The sequence below is a fragment of the Argentina silus genome (genome assembly GCF_951799395.1).
Source record: "Argentina silus genome assembly, chromosome: 11".
NCBI lineage: Eukaryota > Metazoa > Chordata > Actinopteri > Argentiniformes > Argentinidae > Argentina > Argentina silus.
Genome location: NC_139665.1, coordinates 4,994,586 through 5,014,384, shown reverse-complemented (window position 1 = coordinate 5,014,384; position 19,799 = coordinate 4,994,586). Strand labels below are relative to the sequence as shown.

The 19,799-nt window shown below is 45.3% G+C and overlaps 4 protein-coding genes across 5 annotated transcripts; 3 read left to right on the top strand and 1 right to left on the bottom strand.

Moving 5' to 3' along the window:
• The first annotated feature begins 36 nt into the window (after positions 1-36).
• On the top strand, positions 37-2,539 carry LOC310812619 (progranulin-like). The gene is made up of 6 exons (XM_083681247.1): positions 37-109; positions 427-567; positions 752-1,048; positions 1,399-1,569; positions 1,909-2,055; positions 2,226-2,539. The coding sequence occupies exons 2-6, from the start codon at positions 427-429 to the stop codon at positions 2,352-2,354; spliced, it is 885 nt and encodes a 294-aa protein (XP_083537373.1). The 5' UTR covers positions 37-109; the 3' UTR covers positions 2,355-2,539.
• Positions 2,540-2,839: 300 nt separating this feature from the next.
• On the top strand, positions 2,840-4,324 carry clxn (calaxin). Its single transcript, XM_083679845.1, has 6 exons — positions 2,840-2,964; positions 3,223-3,378; positions 3,483-3,587; positions 3,676-3,827; positions 3,961-4,065; positions 4,244-4,324. The coding sequence occupies exons 1-6, from the start codon at positions 2,889-2,891 to the stop codon at positions 4,292-4,294; spliced, it is 645 nt and encodes a 214-aa protein (XP_083535971.1). The 5' UTR covers positions 2,840-2,888; the 3' UTR covers positions 4,295-4,324.
• Positions 4,325-4,335: 11 nt separating this feature from the next.
• Positions 4,336-6,378, bottom strand: rbm48 (RNA binding motif protein 48). Its single transcript, XM_083679843.1, has 5 exons — positions 6,254-6,378; positions 5,594-5,784; positions 5,350-5,492; positions 4,630-5,222; positions 4,336-4,547 (listed from the first exon to the last, which is right to left on the bottom strand). Exons 1-5 carry the CDS (start codon positions 6,374-6,376, stop codon positions 4,473-4,475), a joined length of 1,125 nt encoding a protein of 374 aa, XP_083535969.1. The 5' UTR covers positions 6,377-6,378; the 3' UTR covers positions 4,336-4,472.
• A 325-nt stretch (positions 6,379-6,703) lies between these two features.
• pex1 (peroxisomal biogenesis factor 1) lies at positions 6,704-16,219 on the top strand. Of its 2 annotated transcripts, none has more exons than XM_083679842.1 (24): positions 6,704-6,881; positions 7,053-7,199; positions 7,345-7,428; positions 7,675-7,789; positions 7,905-8,626; positions 8,956-9,075; positions 9,293-9,416; positions 9,533-9,639; positions 9,741-9,826; positions 10,061-10,193; positions 10,387-10,483; positions 10,570-10,740; positions 11,169-11,323; positions 11,668-11,854; positions 12,150-12,316; positions 12,703-12,837; positions 13,007-13,071; positions 13,319-13,461; positions 13,591-13,694; positions 13,840-14,016; positions 14,196-14,426; positions 14,784-14,978; positions 15,272-15,402; positions 15,869-16,219. In XM_083679842.1, exons 1-24 carry the CDS (start codon positions 6,774-6,776, stop codon positions 15,951-15,953), a joined length of 3,789 nt encoding a protein of 1,262 aa, XP_083535968.1. In that variant the 5' UTR covers positions 6,704-6,773; the 3' UTR covers positions 15,954-16,219. The 2 variants fall into 2 exon arrangements, with proteins under 2 accessions (XP_083535968.1, XP_083535967.1); XM_083679841.1 differs by having other exon boundaries at positions 6,705-6,881; positions 15,266-15,402.
• Positions 16,220-19,799: the final 3,580 nt, after the last annotated feature.

The following is a 19,799-nucleotide window of genomic DNA, read 5'->3' as shown; positions in this document are numbered from 1 at the left end:
AAAGTGGGAGGGTCAAACCTGCTGTGTAAAGAGCTGTGTTGTGTGTGAAACACGACAGGAAGCGTTTGAATCAGTTTCGAAGACAGCTGAGATCATCCACAAGGCTAAGGTAAGGGACAACACCTTACACCTTGCAATTTGAATTAACCAATAAATAATTCACAAATACACTGAATTCTTAAATAAACTCATTCATTAGTTAAATTATTAAGGCATGTTTAAGATTAGAATTCAGATATAGGCTCAGCTCTATGAAACTGAAAGTTGGCTGACAGTACTTCTGTACTGTTTTTGGACGCTGTCCAAAAACAGGTTTACAGTTGCGTAAACATCTTACAGTACATTACTCAATATTATTTCGATGAAATACATATAATTTCCTTGAAAAAAGCTTCAAAACAAGTTGTTTTCTTTCTCTATCCATAGATGTGGAACATTGCAGCATTGGTGTTACTGGTAGCAGGGTTTGCCTCTTGCTCCATCACCTGCCATGATGGGAAGATCTGCTCTCGTCTCTCAACCTGTTGTCGGACCAAGACTGGATATGCCTGCTGCCCAGTTCCCAATGTGAGTCATCAGGGTCCATATGGGGACCACGTGTGGCAAATTCACATTTGGTACCACATGTGAATGCAATACTTACCACACAAAAAGCAGAAGTGAGAACTGATTCTGGGCTGGGCTGGGCTGGGCTGTGTGTGTGTGTGTGTGTGTGTGTGTGTGTGTGTATAATTGCTGTGTGTCTTTCCAGGCCGTGTGCTGCAATGACCTGGCCCACTGTTGCCCGTCCGGCTATCGTTGCAATGCTGAGACCCAGATGTGTGAGCGGGGTAGTCTTCCACGGAGCAGCATGCCCATGCTTGAGAAGGTGGCAGCACAGGAACCAAGCTCTCCTCCCTCTCCCCCGCTGGGGTCAGAGTCTAACAGCACTCTTGGAGCTGCAGGGGACAGCTCAGCTGTGCACTGTGATAACCAGTATATGTGCCCTGACGGCACAACTTGCTGCAGACACCCCAAGGGCTTGTGGTTCTGCTGTCCCTACTCCCCTGTGAGTTGATGACTATTTCTCTATATATGGGTTTTTGGCATTTGGCGTTTTTGGCATTATAGTCACAAGAAATACTGACAGATTAGCCAGTCCAGCAAAATGTGTGATCAGTGTGTAAAGTACAGTACGTTATAATAAGAACCCAGGACAGTTACAATCATACTTTCCTAACTGGGTCTTTGTCAGAAATCTTAAATATGCCAGCACTTTGGATACAGAACAGGTGTGCATGAAACAACCTTGTACGATGTGTATGTGCACTAGGGTTAGGGTTAGGGTTAGGGTTAGGGTTAGGGTTAGGGTTAGACAAAGTTCTCATTGTCAATGAAATGGTATGTTGTGCTCCGCAGGGCAAGTGCTGTTTGGACGGGTACCACTGCTGTCCTTACGGGTATGACTGTGACCCCACGTACACCAAGTGTGTGAGATATGGACTGAGCTACCCTTTTACTGCTAAAAAGGTCCCGTCGATAATCCCAGCCGCTCAGATCTCCCAACCAGAAAAGAAGATCGCAGAACAGGTACGGTAGGGCGTCCATAATATGCATCAAGGGCAACTAATATGTGTGTTGGTTTTTCTGGTGATGTATTACTGCAGTACAAAGTATGGTGTCATAATCGGGATTTTACCTGAAGACAGCGTTTGCCAATCTTATGCCACATGAATTCAATGATAGTGTCATCAAATCATCAAATTTGAGCTACAATATCATAAAGTTTCAAAAGAGTGTATTTTCCTAGTTGAAATGTCCTGATTATGATGGAATAGACCCACTCTGTGCCAAGAGTAGTGCATCGTTTTAGAGAATGTTATTTCTTTAACTCCTGAGTAGGACAATGAGGTTTCTCTTATCTTTTAGCAGGTCCCGTGGACGGGGCTAGTGCAGACTGTTGACAGTGCCCCACAGAGTGGTGTCATTCGCTGTGATGGAAAATTCTACTGCCCGGCTGGAACCCAGTGCTGCAAGGGAACCACTGGCCGATGGGGCTGCTGCCCGTACCCACTGGTAAACATGCTGATAAACTTTGCAGAGGGGGGTTTGACACCATCTTTATTAAGTGTCAGGCTGTGATGCGGGACGATCACTTTTATTCATTTAATAAGTCACAGAGAATTTAATTCTGGCAATATTTTACAGTTGTGCAACTGGTTACGACCATGTTCTCTTATTTTCAGGGAACATGCTGCTCAGATGGCCTGCATTGCTGTGAATATGGATACAACTGCGATCCAACCTCCATGACCTGCAAGAAATCATATTCTCAGATTCCCTCAGGTGTCAAGGAAGATGCAAAGGACTACTGACTACAGTTATTTTGAATGACATTCCTTTAACACGTTTAACCATAAATATTAGAGAGATTTTATTGTACACTTTATGTGAATGCATAAGGTAATTGGGCTTTGTATCGTAATAAGTAGGCTCTGAAGTATAATGGTACCCAATGTAATTTTACAGTTATTAATTTAATAAAACCACTGATAAACAGAAAAAACGACGTCTTGCTTCATTCACAGGTTTCTCCATCACTCTATAATCTTATTTCCACTTGTTCAGGTGCGGGCTATCTTCTATCTTCTATCTTCTATCTTCTATCTTCTGTCTTCTATCTTCTATCTTCTGTCTTCTATCTTCTGTCTTCTGTCTTCTATCTTCTATCTTCTATCTTCTGTCTTCTATCTTCTATCTTCTGTCGCTCACCCAGAGGTGCGGCGACGCTGCGCTCTCCGACCAAGCACGTGGATTGGGGTTACTATGGTAACCGTGTATCGACGTCTTGCTGGTGTTTCTATTTAGCCATCGCTAGCTCACTGGCCAGCAAATACCTCCCGTCTACAATGGCTGAAATGTCGGCTATGAATCGAAAATTGATTCAGAATCTCGCTGAAACGCTTTCTAGACAAGTCAAGCACTGTAAGTATTGAGTTTTGATCATGTTAGGGAGACGAGATGTTGTCTCGTGTTGTCGCCTTGCTACTTAGCATGACTAGAAAGTTTGCCCATCATGCCAGAAATAGGTTTGTATTGATCTACTACAGTAGTCTATTGGCGGCATATGTGTTTGGTTTGTTTGTATGTGTTTATTACAAGTGAATCAATCAATCAGTGTAGGCTACCAGTACCCATCATATTATGATGCAAATGCAAGTACAATAAACCTTTTGGCTGCAGTCAACAAAACAGAAGCAGAATGCCTGATCCGACTGTTCAATGGACTCTTGGGGGACCAGAGTGACAGGAGAGTAGGGAATGGCCTGGACAGAGGCAAATTCAGGAATATACTGCACAACACTTTTGGAATGACTGATGACATGATCATGGATAGAGGTAAGGTATGCCTGTGCCTGTACATCACAATTAGTTAGGCCAGGCCTATCACGTACGGTTACAAGGTTGACGTTGCGGTGTGTAATAATCTCTTGTGTTGCTAGTCTTCCGTGCATTCGACAAAGACAATGACAGCTATGTCAGTGTGAAAGAGTGGATAGAAGGACTGTCAGTCTTTCTCCGTGGGACACTGGATGAAAAAATAAAGTGTAAGATTAATTGAACGCATGAGATGGTTTCTGTTCCATTCTATGGACTGTTCATGCACTGAAACGTTCACCCTTTTGATACACTTAGATTGTTTTGATGTGTATGACTTGAATGGGGATGGATACATCTCTCGGGAGGAGATGTTCCACATGCTGAAGAACAGCCTGATCAGGCAGCCCACAGAAGAGGACCCTGACGAGGGCATCAAAGACCTGGTGGAGATCACACTAAAGAAGATGGTGATGAGACCATATCATTTCACCCTGTACACTGTGTTTAATTGCTTGTTCACCTCAGACAAGAATGTAGTACATTCATGCTTCAGATGAAATAAATGACCATATTAATACAAACACATTGTTTTCCCCTCAGGACCATGACCACGATAGCAGGCTCTCCTATGCAGACTTTGAGAAGGCAGTGAGAGATGAGAATCTATTGCTTGAGGCTTTTGGGACCTGCCTTCCCGATGCCAAGGTGATCTTTGCAGTTAAAGCCACACTGCCTACTGTACCATCAAAGAGAGGGCCACCAACAAAAACTTAAACAATGGAGCAAATGCCACACAGTATAGTAACTTGCCTCTCTTGATTTGACAATAGTCTTAACAGTCCCTCCTAAAGACCGCTTCTTCTTCTTTTTTTCTGTCTTACAGAGCATAATGGCATTTGAGCAGCATGCATTTCAAGATCCACTGGAGCGTTAAGGACATCACCACATTTGTTTTCTTGACACTATATTTTTTAATAACAATTGCTCCTACTCTGATGCAAAATGTATATAATTAAACATGTTGAATAATGATCTGAGTGGTCTGAAATGAGAGAACTTGATAAAATGTCAATTTCAGTCTGTGTGATCCATTTCAGAGAATAGAACCTCTGTTATATTCTCCGTCGGGGCTTTGCTGTGGCCGTCTTCTTTTTCTCTGCTGGTTTCACCTCAGGGATGGATGCAACCTATAAGCATAATACAATTAATTAGATTACTGTTTAAACTGTTCATTTTATACCATGGAGAAGAAGCCATTTCTAAACTAACCTTTGTCATTTTATTTCTTATCAGGTCGGCTGTTGTGTTCAGTGACTTGTCTTCCATGTCCATCTTAGGCTGTTCTGGTAGTTTTGGTCCAATAAGGGGTTCACTTTTGCCCATGATGCCAAACAGTGGGTCATTACTAGTTTCTTCCATTTTATGTTTCCTGTTCTCTAAGTGTGTGGTCCTCGGTAGGAATCTGACTACAGGGGGTGGATTCTTGCTCAGTCTGCTCGCCATCCCTTTGTCTCCATTAGAAGAGGAAGGACCGGGGCTTGAACTGGGAGCATGCTGCTGTTGTGTGTCAATGGAATGATGCAGTGACCCCATTTTGTCCTCTGTTGGTCTCTTCCTGCTTTGATTTGCCTGATACTCAAAGGGCCGATTGTAAGACGGGGCATGTCTGTAGTGAGAATCATCTTGTGGGGGTAAAGGCAATAAAGGAAATCCTAAGTAAAAGCTTGTGCTTGAACTCCCTTGATTATCGCTGGTCTCATTCTGTCTTCCTTCTTTTCTTGATGAAGTCGTCGCTGATGTGACAACTGTATTGGAAGGCATGGCTTTTCTGCTCTCTTCATCCATCTGCTCCTGTTCTTTTGCTTCACAACAGAAAGGAAAGAATACAAACAGAAAAAAATACAAAAATATCAAACACATTTACTTATCGTGGTTGATGCTTGTGTTTTAAAAGATATCCCAGAAGCACAGCTTTCATTGGTAACCTACCTTTATTTTGAGTTGTCCTGACCACACATCTCCTGTATTGCAGCTTAAGTCTGGTGTCCTCCACCGTCTCATATTCAGGGGCGTAGCAAACATGTAGTATACCACCGAAGAAACTCTTCTCATCCATTCGCCGTTTGGCCGCCCTAAAACATAAATATCACAGTATACTTGGCTCAGTGAGGTTTATCAGCTTGCAGATTTGAGAGCATCACCCACACTATTCTATTACGGACTCCACACTGACCTTGAACTGCTTAGTTTATTGAACTTGATGAGGTATACTTCTGTGAATTCTTCTGCAGGATACTCGTCCAATACCCTGTACTCCTCCACTACCCCATACAGAGCACAGAGCTGAACAAGTTCTGTCATCACCCCAATAGCTGGGACTCCTTGCACCATCAGGAAACGAGACTCCAAGTTGATGGTGTACACCTGGGTAAATAAAGCACTAGTGTAAGTTAAAGCGAATGACATATTTCGTCAGCCCACCAATGGAGTCTCATAGATATACTAATAATAAGTGCAGTGTTAAGATGGTAAACTGACTCCTCAAGTTGAAAAACTCCCATCCGTGCCATTGAATTGCAAACCTTTCGGTGGAGTAGTTGGTTTTCCATTGGGTATTTCATTGACGGTCATGTGTGTTGGCATTTGTGAGACTATACCAGGATGTAAATCTGAGCTCACAACTAGCTATCTATGAGGTTTGTAAGCACAAAATAATTATATTTTGCGACCATATCAATGGTGGGCTAATGAGAAATATAGCCCAAAATTATATATTTTTTGTAAAATTCCGCTTTAAGAGAACTACACAACACAGTTAGCCGTAAAGGGATTCAGCATCGTTTCACTTCATTCATCATAAGGATTTGGAAGAAAAAATTATAATATGCCTTACCTTAACTGCTTTGGGTCTTCTTCCTTCCCTATACTTCGGTCGTGAGGCGCACACCTTCCCCTGCTCATGGTGTTTGTAGACCTCTGGAGTGCTCCAGCTGGAGCTGCTGATGGGCGCCGCCATGTTGGCCGATGACAACAAAACCATACAGGAAGTTGTAGCTCAGGCAAAAGTAATCGGATTGTAGCTTATTAGTGGCAGCTGGTTTGGGTCTGGGGAAAACATTGTGATTTAAAAAAAAGAAAATCTACAAACATAGATTAGTTTCATTGGCCAAATATCTGAATTTTGAAATGCACAACCGATTGGTTTAAACGCGACAACGCATCTCTCATCTCAGGCAGAATACGATCAGCAGACCAACTACTTCTGTCTTTCTGAATTCGCGTTGGAGGAGGCGCTGTCGATCCGAAGTGACAAGCTCATGTTTTTAGGTGGTGCATGTTCTGTCGGTCAGTTCCAGCTGATACCTCGAAAGGACAGTTTTAGTCACATTGCTTACCTAGCAAGTTAGCTAGTAATGTTGGGCAATCACGGCATTCAACCTGTCACCCTGGTTTTTAACAACACGAAAAACTGCTTTCTTCACCTTCCCTCAAACTTGGTATCACAGCTTTCTCTTCATGAGGTAAACGTTAGCTAGCTGTGTTGTTGTCTTGTTTTGCTCGCACTTTATAGTCACCTAAACTTGATGTCAATACCAACAACTCCAACTGTCAGTTAGCTCAGTACTTGCTTTGCAGCCTGTTCATTTGATATTTAGCGACAGTAACACATATACTTATGATCGCAAATACAGAACCAGGCTTTGGAGCTGTCCTGGGGCCACGGTGCCCCTGTATTCCTCAGCTGGACAAGATGCAGAAACTCTGCAAGCCTGGAGGACCATAACGTGGAGCTGAGTAGGCAACTAGGAGAGAGGCTGGGACTGAAAGATGGAGAGCAGGTACTGTTCAGTAGAGTTGCCTATTTGATGAGAAAGCACCATTACATAACTTGATTTAACTTTGGAGTCCTCTAAAACAAACTCCTTATGACTTCTTCACTTACTAACCAATTGATATTCAAATGTCATGTTGGATGGGTTTCAGGGCTTTGTGCGACCTTGTCAGCAGGTCCTATCTGTACAGCAAGTGTTTGTGGAGCCACTCTCTTCTGATGACTGGGAGATCCTGGTGAGTTCGTATGTAGCCTAGTGGTCTTGTTATCGGGATACAAAATTGGCAACTTGAAGTTGCTGACCATTTGCTTCAGCTGAATTGGTATTGGCACGAATCAGAAATGAATGAATGATGATGAGTACCTAGATGGTATTGATAACCCCTTATCAAGTCTTTGTCATGCCAGACAGTTGCAAAAACCGCCAAAGCTGCTGTTGCAGAACACGTTCAAACCTGCAGACTTTCTGCTCCTGTCCTTAGGAGCTCCACAGTGCTGCTCTTGAACAGCAGCTGCTGGACCAGATCAGAGTGGTCTTCCACGATGCAGTGTTTCCAGTGTGGGTGGACCAACGCACAGTCATATACATACGAATCGGTCAGCAGCACTTATCTTCACACTTCACTTGAATTACCTTGCTATGAGCTCCTCAGCTCCTATGCTGAGTTGAAGATACAGTAGTAGAATAACCTCTGCTCTCTCTCCTCTGCAGCGTCTCTCTCTCCAACTGTACCATATGGTCGATTGGAGCAATTCACAGAGCTGGTTGTCTCTCCCAAAATCCGTGCTGGAAGTGAGGATCTCACCAGCCTTCCCCTCAGAACAGCTGTACCCAATGAGAATCACAGGCAGTCCAACTTTGACTACTCCCCTGCCTCCAGGGCTTCTCTGGAGGGCATCCTTCAGGAGACGAACTCCTCTGTAGAGCGCCCCAGTGCTGGCCACCAGTGGGGAGGGATAGCTGACCTTAAGAGCCTGGTGCGGTACATGCTAACAGGACACCTTGACCCAGTCAGAGAGGTTCCCCCTATCCCCACCGTGCCTGCCCTGCTCAGTGACTCAGTCTTCAGAGTATGCAGAGCACCGCCTGTGTCCTCTGGCCCTCTCAGTGCCACCCACGGGGCTATCCACCTCCTGCCCTGGGGCCAGCATACACGGGGCAACATGAACGGAGGCCGGCCTGCCATGACATATGGCCTGCTGTCCAAAGTTCACTCTCCCAAGGAGATGAGAGAGAGATCCAAGCAGGCCATGGAGAAGAAGAGGAGTAAAGGTGCTCCACAGCCCACTGGAGGTGCAGGGGACAGGGAGGAGGAGGAGGAGGAGAAGAAGGAGGAGGTCACTGTGGTCAGGGTGTTGTGTCACCATGTAGAGAGTCTGGAAGGCAAGCAGAGATCTTCCAGGGGAGGAGAGATCCACTGTGGAAGGGTCTGGGTGAGTATTGTGAGGCATGGTCTAAGATCAGGTTATGCCCAACGTTATACGGTCAGTCACGTACTACTAAATTCTCACCACACCTTTGGTTGTTTCCTAACCAGTGGAAAATTCCAATATATTAAAGGCCCACACCAGCCAGTTTTGCTTCCTGACATTTCTTTAAAAAAATCATTCACAGAGCTATTTGAGAAAGTAACGGCTGATATAGCTAGGACAAATTCTCAATAAAATGTGTTTGTAGTAAAAGGTTTATTTGACTCATTTTACAAACAGACATTTAAGTCCTGCCGATTCATGCCTCACACTGTAATTGTTGTATATGTCAGATCCCACAACTCTTGGCTACCAGGCTCAATATCAACCCACACTCAACAGTGAGAATCAAGCCTGTAAAGCAAACCCCTAAAGTAGCCTCCAGTATCCACCTGCAACCTTTAAAGACACTGGTAAGTGATTTTCCTTGATTCCATCACATTATCTTTGGACCTCTGGCATACTGGACAATTCTATTGAACTTCAGTAACTACAGTAAATGTGGATTAATCATATGCTTTCCATGTCAAAAAACTGGTTCCCAACCTGTTTTTGCGTAAAATGAAAGCCTTTTGGTCGGCTGGTTGTGAAAGAAGCCTTGTAGCTGTTTGACCTGTGATGTCCTCATAGCCTTTAGCCGAGAGTGAGGAGGAGGTTCAGACTGCCTTCCTGGGTTGGCTGCACACCCGGAGCCATGAACCACTAGCCTGTCTGGTCGGTCGCTCCAGTGTCATCCTCCTACCTGGTACTGAAGGTATACTTGAACTTACCCCTCTGAGATGGCTGACGGCAAAACACTTTTATCTTCCCCAAAAGGGATTCCAAGTACACCGTCATACATGTATGGGCGCTCTTCTCCTCTCTTCTCAGGAAAGTTGGAGTTTGCTTTGACTGTGTTGAAGCCGGAGCCTGAGAGAGAGCTACCAGACCAACTGTTTATGTTGGCTCCAAGTATGATACAGAAAACAGACATAGAGGTACCGGTCATAAGTTTTGTTGTGTTTTGATGCATCTCATGCTTGTACATATTTAGTGACTTTAAATGTGCGGTTCTGACCCTTTTTATTGTGTTTTTCAGGTTGTTAGGGAGCCTGTAACCATGCCAACTGTGAAAGTTGGGGGTGAGACCCCTAATTTAGATCTTCCTTCTCTCACTGCTCTTGGGTGAGCCTCCATTACTTATTTACAATCAGCTACAACACATCATAACCTTTGCTTACTTTTCCAGAATTCTAGCACTCATTTGTAGTCACTTCATTCTTGATTAAAGGTCACTGTCTCTGTTGGAGCATGACCACATGACTTTGTCTGGCCCAGAACTCGATGAAAAGAGATGAAGTATTGTGTGTGTGAGTCTGCTATGATATGACCTGTTCTGCCCTCTTGCTTTTTCCCCAGTGGTGTGGAGGACCTCAGCAGGACTGCCTTTGAGTTCATCTCCCACAGCCTGCTAGGAGGAGCCCTGTCCTGGGAGCTGGTGTCCATGGGACGGGGCCTCAGGGGTGGAGCTCTGCTCATCACAGGGGCCAAGGTAACCACCTGACCTAACGAGTCCTGTCAGTCTAACCTTGGGGGTCTTAGATCAGTAGGACTAAAACTAAGATCTACGTCTAAGTTCATGTGGACCGAAAGGGCCGATGTGTTGGTTAAAACGATGTCGCAGAGGACTGTGACTGGAGCATTGGTGACTGCCTTGTGAGGGTTGTGTATGCATTTCCTCACAGGGAAGTGGGAAGACTGCCCTGGCCAGAGCTTTGTGCAGAAAAGCCAGGGAAGACTTGGATGCCCACGTGGAGGTAGTGGACTGCAAAAAGCTGAAAGGTGGGAGCGAGAATGCCACGTGTCGTGTCTGTGTCGTGGTGTGCTTCGTTCTTGACCGTGATGCACTATTGTATTCTGTTCCGCAGGGAAGCGAGCAGAAACTGTGAGGCATATGTTTGAGGAGGTTTTTGAGCAGGCGGTGTGGAGACAGCCCTCAGTGGTCCTACTAGATGACCTGGATTATGTGACGGGGGCGCCAACCTCGCCGGAACATGAACATGGTCCAGAGGCTCTCCTACGTCTGCACATAGCCCAGAGTATGACACACCATAACTATAGCGCCTTTTTGCTCAACTATACCTGTGTATGTCCTTCAGGTCTAAGGTTCATCTGGGGTTTTAGAGAGGGAGTGTGTGTGCCGGTGCCGGTGCCCGTGCCTGTGCCTGCTGTCTCATGGTGCCTGTGCCTGTGCCTGCTGTCTCATGGTGCCTGTGCCTGTGCCTGCTATCTCATGGTGACTGTGCCTGTGCCTGCTGTCTCATGGTGCCTGTGCCTGTGCCTGCTGTCTCATGGTGCCTGTGCCTGTGCCTGCTATCTCATGGTGACTGTGCCTGTGCCTGTGCCTGTGCCTGTGCCTGTGCCTGTGCCTGTGCCTGTGCCTGTGCCTGTGCCTGTGCCTGTGCCTGTGCCTGTGCCTGTGCCTGTGCCCGTGCCTGCTATCTCATGGTGACTGTGTGTTGTGTAGGTCTGAGAGATGCGGTGGATGATGTGGTTCTGCGCTCCAGCCTGGTCTGTCTGGTCATCACCAGTCAGAGTGACCACTCCCTCCATCCATCCCTGAGAGAGGTGCAGGGCTCCCACTTTCTCCAGGGCTTCACACACATCCAGTCCCCCGACCAGGTGATTACTGACTACTAATTATTATTTTAATTGTTTACACGTTTATGGAGTCTGGGCCTGTACCCATAGAAATGTAGTTAGTATCAAGGTTTTCACACCTGCAAAATGCATGCACGTCGGTTCAACATAATACTATCTTTTTGATTTGTTGCGCTTCTTTCATCCTAATGAAATTCCCTTTTTGAGCTGGAGATAAAGCCAAACAGTTATGTTAGAGGGCATTATCTGCAAATTAGCCTTTCATCTGAGGCCAGCAATGGTTCTTAGGAACTATTTTGAACCCTCTGTAAGCCTGTAAGGTATTTGTGGTCTGAACTTGTGAATGTGACCCTGTTGCCTCTCAGGCCCAGAGAGTACAGATCCTCCGCTGTCTGATCCTCAGTAAGAGCACTGTGTCTGAGGAGAGTCTTCACATGCTCGACCTAGGGCGTGTTGCCAAGGAGACGGAGGGCTACCTGCCCCGTGACCTTGCCCTGCTGCTGGAGAGGGCAATCCATGCCAACGCCCTACACAGGGAGCGCAACGACCAGGGTAAAGTACCCAATACCACCAAAAAAAAAAACATTCTACTTAAGCTTTCTCACCCCCTTAAACGGTGTACAATGTATTGTTATACTGCCTGGACTGTGACACATGGAAACTGTTCAACCATTCTCAAAATGTGATAACCCTGTATACTGGTCAAAGACTGTAAAATGACTGTCCTGTTGTCTCTCTTAGTGGTTTGTTTACAAGTTGGCAGATGTGTGTGTGTGTGTTTTAGATCCTACATGGTTTCCTACATGTTCTTTACTGTGGGTTCTCTGGTGGTTCTGTGGTCTCTCAGGGGTGTGTCTGGTATGTAGGGACTTTGAGCAGGCTCTGAAGGGCTTCACCCCTCCCTCCCTGTGGGGGGCTCAGCTGCAGACCCTCAGTGGGGCGGGCTTGGAGACAGTGGGGGGGCTGAAGGACGTACGCCAGATGCTCATGGACACCATCCTACTGCCAGCTAAGGTGAGTGTCTGGCTCCCTGGCAGCAAATCAGAATGAGCAGGCCGTTATTGGAAGAGGAAGATAATTAGTATTTATAAATACCTACTTGTCTTAGTAACAGATTGAATGACACACGGTAAGGTCGGAGTCCTAATTTGCCCACTTAAGCGCTGGTTTAATTCAGTCTCAGTAAGACAATTTTGCAACATGAGTTGTTCATATCCTAACCGTGAATAAGCGTGTATCTCAGTTTATGGGAGGAATGAGTAAAACATGTAGTTTGCCCCCATTGTTTAGATGGCCAACAAAAATGATGTCAAGGGATTTTGAGTTGATATGAAATCCCAGTCGAGTGAGGCGTTTGCACAGCAGTGGACAGTCTCCTCATGTCACTCTCTCTGTTTCAGTATCCGGTCCTCTTCTCCAGTCTTCCCATCCGGCAGCGTTCTGGAATTCTGCTGTACGGCGCTCCGGGCACAGGGAAGACGCTATTGGCTGGAGCCGTAGCCAAGGAGAGCGGCATGAACTTCATCAGCATCAAGGTCTGTGTCACCATGCTGGTGTGTGTGTGTCTGTGTGTGTGTCTGTGTCTGTGTCTGTGTGTGTGTGTCTGTGTCTGTGTGTGTCTGTGTCTGTGTGTGTGTGTGTGTACACAGTTTAGACTTGTTGTTATTGTTGCCTGGTCCCATTAAATGGGGTGTGTGTTTTCAGGGTCCTGAACTGCTCAGCAAGTATATCGGAGCCAGTGAGCAGGCCGTACGAGATGTGTTCCAGAGGTCTGTATAGAATTCCACTCAACACACTGCATTCCCATCACTGGTTGGCACTGCTAGTACACGCACTGTACACGCACCAATACGATTTAGAAATGTGATGGGTAGTGTTGAGTCAAACACTCCTTTAGCAAAAATGTTAGGTTCCTTCTTATTTGAATCTGTTCCCCTTCACTGTATACAGCAATGGAACCATTCAACTATGGCTGTATGTGCCTCTGTACATAATCCTTTTCCTCCATCCCTCCAGGGCCCAGGCCGCCAGGCCTTGCATCCTATTCTTTGATGAGTTTGACTCCCTGGCCCCCAGGAGGGGCCACGACAATACGGGGGTCACCGACCGTGTGGTCAACCAGCTCCTCACTCAGCTGGATGGGGTGGAGGGCTTACAGGGTACGGAGGAGACCCCCCCCGTGTTCTGAAATTGTGTATTGACAGTATTTGACCTTGGTTTTAACCAGATTAGATTGTACTGAATTTGTGTGTGTGTGTGTGCACGTGCCCCCCCCTCTGTGTGCCCAGGTGTGTATGTCCTGGCCGCCACCAGTCGTCCTGACCTGATAGACCCTGCCCTTTTGAGGCCTGGCAGACTGGACAAGTCCCTCTACTGCCCCCCGCCTGACCAGGTCTGTTAGACAACTCATTAAACACATTGTGAGCCAGCATCCTCTGTGAAGACAAGGCTCAGGAAAAACTCTAGTGCACTATATACTAAATCGAATGTCATGTGAGACTCATGTATTAAGCCATGGTGTCCTGTGTCCCCCCCAGGAGGCACGCGTGGAGATCCTACGGGCTCTGAGCCACTCCCTCCACCTGGCTGCTGATACAGACCTGGAGCAGATAGCTTTGGCCACAGAGCTGTTCACTGGAGCTGACCTGAAGGCCCTCCTGTACAACTCTCAGCTGGAGGCCATTCACAGCAGCCTGGGGCCCAGCCTGCTGCATGTGAGTGTCCAACATCACCACCAGGGGGGGCCGCTAGGGGTGTCATGGTAGAGTTAGTATAGTGTTCCTAATAAAGTGTTTGGTGAGTGTATATGAGGCACAAGGGGAGTGATTGTAGAGTGGTTTTGTGACTAAAGAAGAACTCTGTTCCTTGTCCCTGACTCTTGGTCTCTCACCAGGACCTTGGTTCGGGCTCGGACAGTGACATGAGCCTGTCCTCCATGATCTTCCTGAACCACAGCAGCGGGTCGGACGACTCTGCGGGGGAGGGGGAGGCCGGCCTTGACCAGTCCATGGTGCTGTTGGACCCCAGCGAGCCGCCCCTCGAGGAGAACGGGAGCAACATCTGGAGACTGTACTTTGGCAGTTCGTACGAGTCTGAGCTGGGCCAGCCGTCCCCCTCAGGACTGGTGAGAGAGCAGAGGCCAGGCTTGTATAGAATAGACTATTGAACATGTATTCATGTACCCACTAAACAAATGTTTCTCCACATATTTTGATAGGAAATATACACACACACACACACTCTCATTGGTCAGGTGGAACAGGTGCGGTGGTTTGATCTAAGGGTTGGGATTTCACTGGTATGCTTGAAGTTGCTTGAAAGCCTCCTGTTCTTGTCATCTTACCTTTTTCCATGCAGTATGTTGACTGATTGGTATAAACAAGTGATTAAAGGACTCTCAGAAGCTACAGTAAGTGGTTTATTATGTGTATTTAGTGTATTTGTCCCCTCCTCAACCTCCTCTCTGTCCCCTCTGTCCCAGAACTCCCAGTGTGTTTCAGGGCCCAACTCGATGACCCATGAGCTGACGGGGACGTCAGTGAGAGACCCTGGTGGCTCCCAGCTCCCCATCTACATGGCCTCCCTCCAGGACGGCTACGAGGAGCTCAGCCAGGAGCAGCTGGAACGCCTGCGGCAGGACATCAGCACCATAAAGAGCAACTACAGAAGAGCCACTGTAAGTAGAACATCCACAACTAGCTACTACTATAGGAACAGTATAGTGACTTGATAGTGCAGTAACCAACTGGCTACTACTATAGGAACAGTATAGTGACTTGATAGTACAGTAACCAACTAGCTACTACTATAGGAACAGTATAGTGACTTACTACAGTAACCAACTGGCTACTGCAGAACTACAATGAGCTTAAGGTACAGTAGCATCAGTATAACAGCCCAGGCAGGTACCTAACCATGTCTCACAAACTCTCGTGTGTGTGTGTGTGTGTGTGTGTGTGTCAGGTACAGGAGGATTCAGTCCCAGTTCAGTCTGGGTCCAGTCAGCCTGGCCTGCTGGTGTGTCAGGCCCACCTCGTCTCAGCCCTGGCCAACACCAGAGCCTCCGTCAGCAAGGCAGACTGGAGGAGGTACACTGACCTGTGAGTACCTCACTGTACAACCACTTAACTAGGGTTATTTGGAATGCCATATTCATAGATATTATTACTGTATTCACTTATTTCTGTGTATTTTTTAGATATGCATGCCACATATTTGCATGTACAATGTTCCTCAAAAGGGATATTTTTGGAAAATACAGAATGTCTGCCAGAGTTGGCTCTGCTATTTTACATCATGCTGATACTGTCAATGTTTCAAGGTGAATTTTTCAAGAGTATGACAACTATTGAGTTCAGGTTTTTCTTTTCATGGTTGTTTTGACACTTGTGTATTATTTGTTGATTTACTTTGTTGTTCACAAAGAGACCTTAAAAGACAAAGATAAGAGGAGTAAGAAAAAGCTACGTCAATGTTGACAAAGGGAATAAATCAGTTGATGCCCCTCCTCTGCCATCTTCAAGAGCAGAGTTTGGTTTGATGCCTTTTTCATGTATGCCTTTTCAGGTATGAGTCTTTTGGAGTCTTAGGAGAAGGCAAACCTCAAAGTACAGCCACTTTCAAACCGGGCCAAAAAGTAACCCTGGCTTAGTGGAACTGGACTCGTCTGTTTTCTTCATTTTTTCTGACTTCATTTCAACTTCACTAACATTTTTGCTAATGTTTTATTTTTTGTTGTTTGTTAATTGTCTGTAATATAGGCATCATTAATTTATATCTTTGTAATTGACATTTTACACAATCTGAACATAGCTTATAGATGTTAATATGAACATACAATGTATAGTATAATATGGATGTACTATTTGTACAGTCAGATGAATAGTGTTAATGTTTCTTACTAACTCAATTATGGGAGAATGCAATGTAAATATGTACAATGTGACATAATGATTGAATATTGATATGAAATAAAATGACATTATTGTGAAAGATTTTTCCTCTTTGACATTTCACTTATGATGTGTTTTCTATTCTGAATGTTAGAGAATGTAATACTGTGGTATAGGTGACCCTGCTAGCAACCACTAGATGGAGACAATGTAGTTATATTGTGAATTACTGTAAGAGAAATATGAAAAACACAGTTGGTAATAGAAAATGATTACATATTGCATGTCTGAACATACTGACATACACACTCACCCAACACTTTATTAGGAACACTATACTAATACTGGGTAGGGCCTCCCTTTGCTCTCAAAACAGCCTCAATTCTTCACGGCATTGATTCCACAAGATGCTGGAAACATTCCTTTGAGATTCTGGTCCATGATGACATGATTGCATCATGCAATTCCTGCAGATTTTTCAGGTGCACTTTCAAGCTGTGAATCTCCCGTTCTACCACATCCAAAAGGTGTTGGATATTGGATTCAGATCTGGTAACTGGGAAGGCCACTGAAGAACAATGAACTCATTGTCATGTTCATGAAACGACTTTTGCTTTGTGACATGGTGCATTATCATGCTGGAAGTAGCTGTTAGAAGATGGGTAAATTGTGGCCATGAAGGGATGCACATGGCCAGCAACAATACTCAAATAGGCTGTGGCATTCAAGCGATGATTTGATTGGTATTAACAGGCCCAAAGTGTGTCAAGAAAACATTCCCCACACCATTACACCACCTCCACCATGAGAAGGTGTACAGGTGTTCCTAATAAAGTGTTCAGTGACTGTATATTTGCAGTCCTTTGCTTGAGCAATCTTAACTCCACAAGGCTTCACAGGTAGAAGAGAGAAATCTAGAGATGTTAGATGAAAATACTAGTTTAGGGGTCCTCAGAGTCACTTTACACTGTATACTGACTGTATATTGACCGTTGGTCAGTATGTTGGTCAATGTTCCCCAGTTCTCCAAATGACCTGTTATAGATCTGTGATGTTTTCTTGATGATGACAATAATGCCTGCAATGCCTAAGGGATAAGGCTGGTAGCATTTCTCAAACTGTAAGTTAGAAAATAACTGGAGCAGGCATCTCAGAGGACGCCAGATAGGAGGGTAAACACCTTAAAGGAGTTTTCCAAACTCCTTTAAGGTTTTTTTTTTTTTTTTTTTTTTTTTTTTTTTACAGTTTAGTCGTTTAGCAGATGCTTTCATCCAGAGAGACTTTATTATGGGTACATTTGTCAAAAGTAAGTGAGTCAGTCGTCGCAAGTAAAACTTTCCATAAGAATAAGAATAAGAATAAGTGCCAAAAGCAGTCACAATGTTTGAGTAACGGAAGTTCAGCTCAGTTCAGGTATGTTGGGAAGGGCTAAGAGGAGGCCAGGTGTAATCTAAAGGGATGGGTCTTCAGTCTAGGGCAGAAGATGGTCAATGAAGCTCTGCCTACCAAGTCTGTGGGTTTTCACTGCCTACAGCAGATGACTGAGTCTGTCAACATTTCTGATTAGCTGTTACTTTCTCTGCCCTCCGGCTCTGTAATTCTCTTGATAGCTTCTGCAGTTCTTGCAGTGCTTTCGGCCCCTTAAGCTTTTTCTGGGCTGTGGCTGTGAGCTGACTATACAGTATTGCTGCAAGATGCTCATCATCATCATCCTACACACTGGCACAGTAGGCTCTGCAGTGTTAAATATAGACGGTTGCTCCTTGCCTCTAGTCTTGTGTCAGTGGACACGTGGGCTACAGTACAGTACCACACAGGGCTGCAGAAGAAGAGACTGCACTCTCAGCCCTTGGGAGACACACGTGCCACTGCCGAGAAACCCAGCTTTGTTCAGAAAATATATTTCTTCTGCCAGAAAAAGAATATGCTAAATAAAAAATATTTGAGTGTCTGTGTGACACTGGAATGAATAAGCCAAGGCTGTACTGTGAAAGTGGAGCACTGTGGGTCGAGTGGGAACAGAAAAATAGATCTACCCAGAGGCTGTCAGAATCAATCTGTGTTCTTCTCGCTCAGTGGAGGGACTGCACACACATATGGACAACATCTGTGGCCGTAGAGAGGAAGTGGCTTGTGCAGCTTGGTTATAAATCCCACATTTACTCTCTATTTTCTCCCTCGATTTATATCACTATTAATTCATTCTTATTTCAGATATCCGAGAAAAAAACAATAATCAAACAGCACATAGACTGTCTCTCTCTCTTTTACATGCTTTAATGGCTATTTACTTCCACCCATTGCAGGATTTTTTCATAGCCAATTTACCACACACGTAACAAGCGTCACGTTGCTGCAAACAGCATTGCTTCCTCGCACTCCGAGGTCACACATCTCGAACCTGCTTCCTCTGTATCGCCTACTCCACTCCAAAAGCTAGCGATTCGATGCCGTGGGTGGGGGGTATTTCAATTTGAGGAGTGAGTTTACCATCTCAACTTGGTTACACTCATACCGCTAAACTCGCGACCCCAGCCGTTGAGTTGAGCGCACAGCGGTCACAGCACCAATGTAACAGGCGTACAGTACTGCTTACCATGCAATCCTAGTTGCTCACATGAGTCTCGAACCTGCGTCATCTGGATTGCCAACACACGTGGCTGTCATCAGAATACCCAATGGAAACCAACTATGTCCCCGAAAAGCTAACAATTCGATGATGCAGATGGGGGTATTTCAACTTGAGGAGTGAGTTTGCCATTTCAACACACACACACACACACACACACACACACACACACACACACACACACACACACACACACACACACACACACACACACACACACACACACACACACACACACACACACACACACACACACACACACACACCCTTTCTCTCAGAGAGGGAGAGAGATTTATGGTCAGGGAAAAAAGCAATTTTATTTATGTACATGTGAGAGATAAATATAGCCATAGTGATAGGCAGTAGTTCTTGTTCAGTTTCGGATGAATTTCAGTTTCTCCAACATGGACCCAATTCTGTCAGATAAAAGTGAACAAATACAAAGGCAAATGACAGCTCTAAGGCAAGCTAGCATTTAACAAAGAGAGTTCACGAGGCAATGTTGTCACCTCCTTCCTCTTCCTCCTCCTCCTCCTCCTCCTCTTCAGTGCTGTTCCTGCTCTTCAATGTAATCCCAAATACAGGCTTTGTTTTATAACAAAGTGCCGGTCGATTTCCCAGCATCGATAAGCTGCCGAGGAATACAGTTTCAGAGGAATACAAACTAACTACAAAACCAAAGCCCAGTGATATGGCTGCTTGGGAGAGAGAGGCAGAGGCTGCTCCCCAGAATAGAACAAAAGCAGAGAGAGAGAGAGAGAGATTTTGAGAAGTTTTTAACACACCTTTATTATTGCACACTAAATGAATGTTACATGCGTACAGGATGACACACCTTGCTTCCTCAGAAAACAAAACAGATCAACAAAACCAAAATCCATGAACAAATTAGTGCAGACAGAAGTGGTGAAACTCTCCTCCGACTGTGTGGGGGAGAGAGAGAGAGAGAGAGAGAGAGAGAGAGAGAGAGAGAGAG

Bases quoted from the DNA above. Each gene is read 5' to 3' on its own strand.
- rbm48 (XM_083679843.1), bottom strand. From the start codon at position 6,376: ATGGCGGCGCCCATCAGCAGCTCCAGCTGGAGCACTCCAGAGGTCTAC. The intron at 5,785-6,253 runs GTAAGGCATATT...TTATTTACCCAG, and splicing joins GAAGACCCAAAGCAGTTAAG to GTGTACACCATCAACTTGGA. The intron at 5,223-5,349 runs GTAGGTTACCAA...TCTGTTGTGAAG, and splicing joins CAGGACAACTCAAAATAAAG to CAAAAGAACAGGAGCAGATG.
- LOC310812619 (XM_083681247.1), top strand. From the start codon at position 427: ATGTGGAACATTGCAGCATTGGTGTTACTGGTAGCAGGGTTTGCCTCT. The intron at 1,570-1,908 runs GTACGGTAGGGC...CTTATCTTTTAG, and splicing joins AAAAGAAGATCGCAGAACAG to CAGGTCCCGTGGACGGGGCT. The intron at 2,056-2,225 runs GTAAACATGCTG...TCTTATTTTCAG, and splicing joins GCTGCTGCCCGTACCCACTG to GGAACATGCTGCTCAGATGG.
- clxn (XM_083679845.1), top strand. From the start codon at position 2,889: ATGGCTGAAATGTCGGCTATGAATCGAAAATTGATTCAGAATCTCGCT. The intron at 2,965-3,222 runs GTAAGTATTGAG...TTTTGGCTGCAG, and splicing joins TTCTAGACAAGTCAAGCACT to TCAACAAAACAGAAGCAGAA. The intron at 3,379-3,482 runs GTAAGGTATGCC...TTGTGTTGCTAG, and splicing joins TGACATGATCATGGATAGAG to TCTTCCGTGCATTCGACAAA.
- pex1 (XM_083679841.1), top strand. From the start codon at position 6,774: ATGTTGGGCAATCACGGCATTCAACCTGTCACCCTGGTTTTTAACAAC. The intron at 8,627-8,955 runs GTGAGTATTGTG...TGTATATGTCAG, and splicing joins TCCACTGTGGAAGGGTCTGG to ATCCCACAACTCTTGGCTAC. The intron at 13,072-13,318 runs GTCTGTATAGAA...CCATCCCTCCAG, and splicing joins GTACGAGATGTGTTCCAGAG to GGCCCAGGCCGCCAGGCCTT.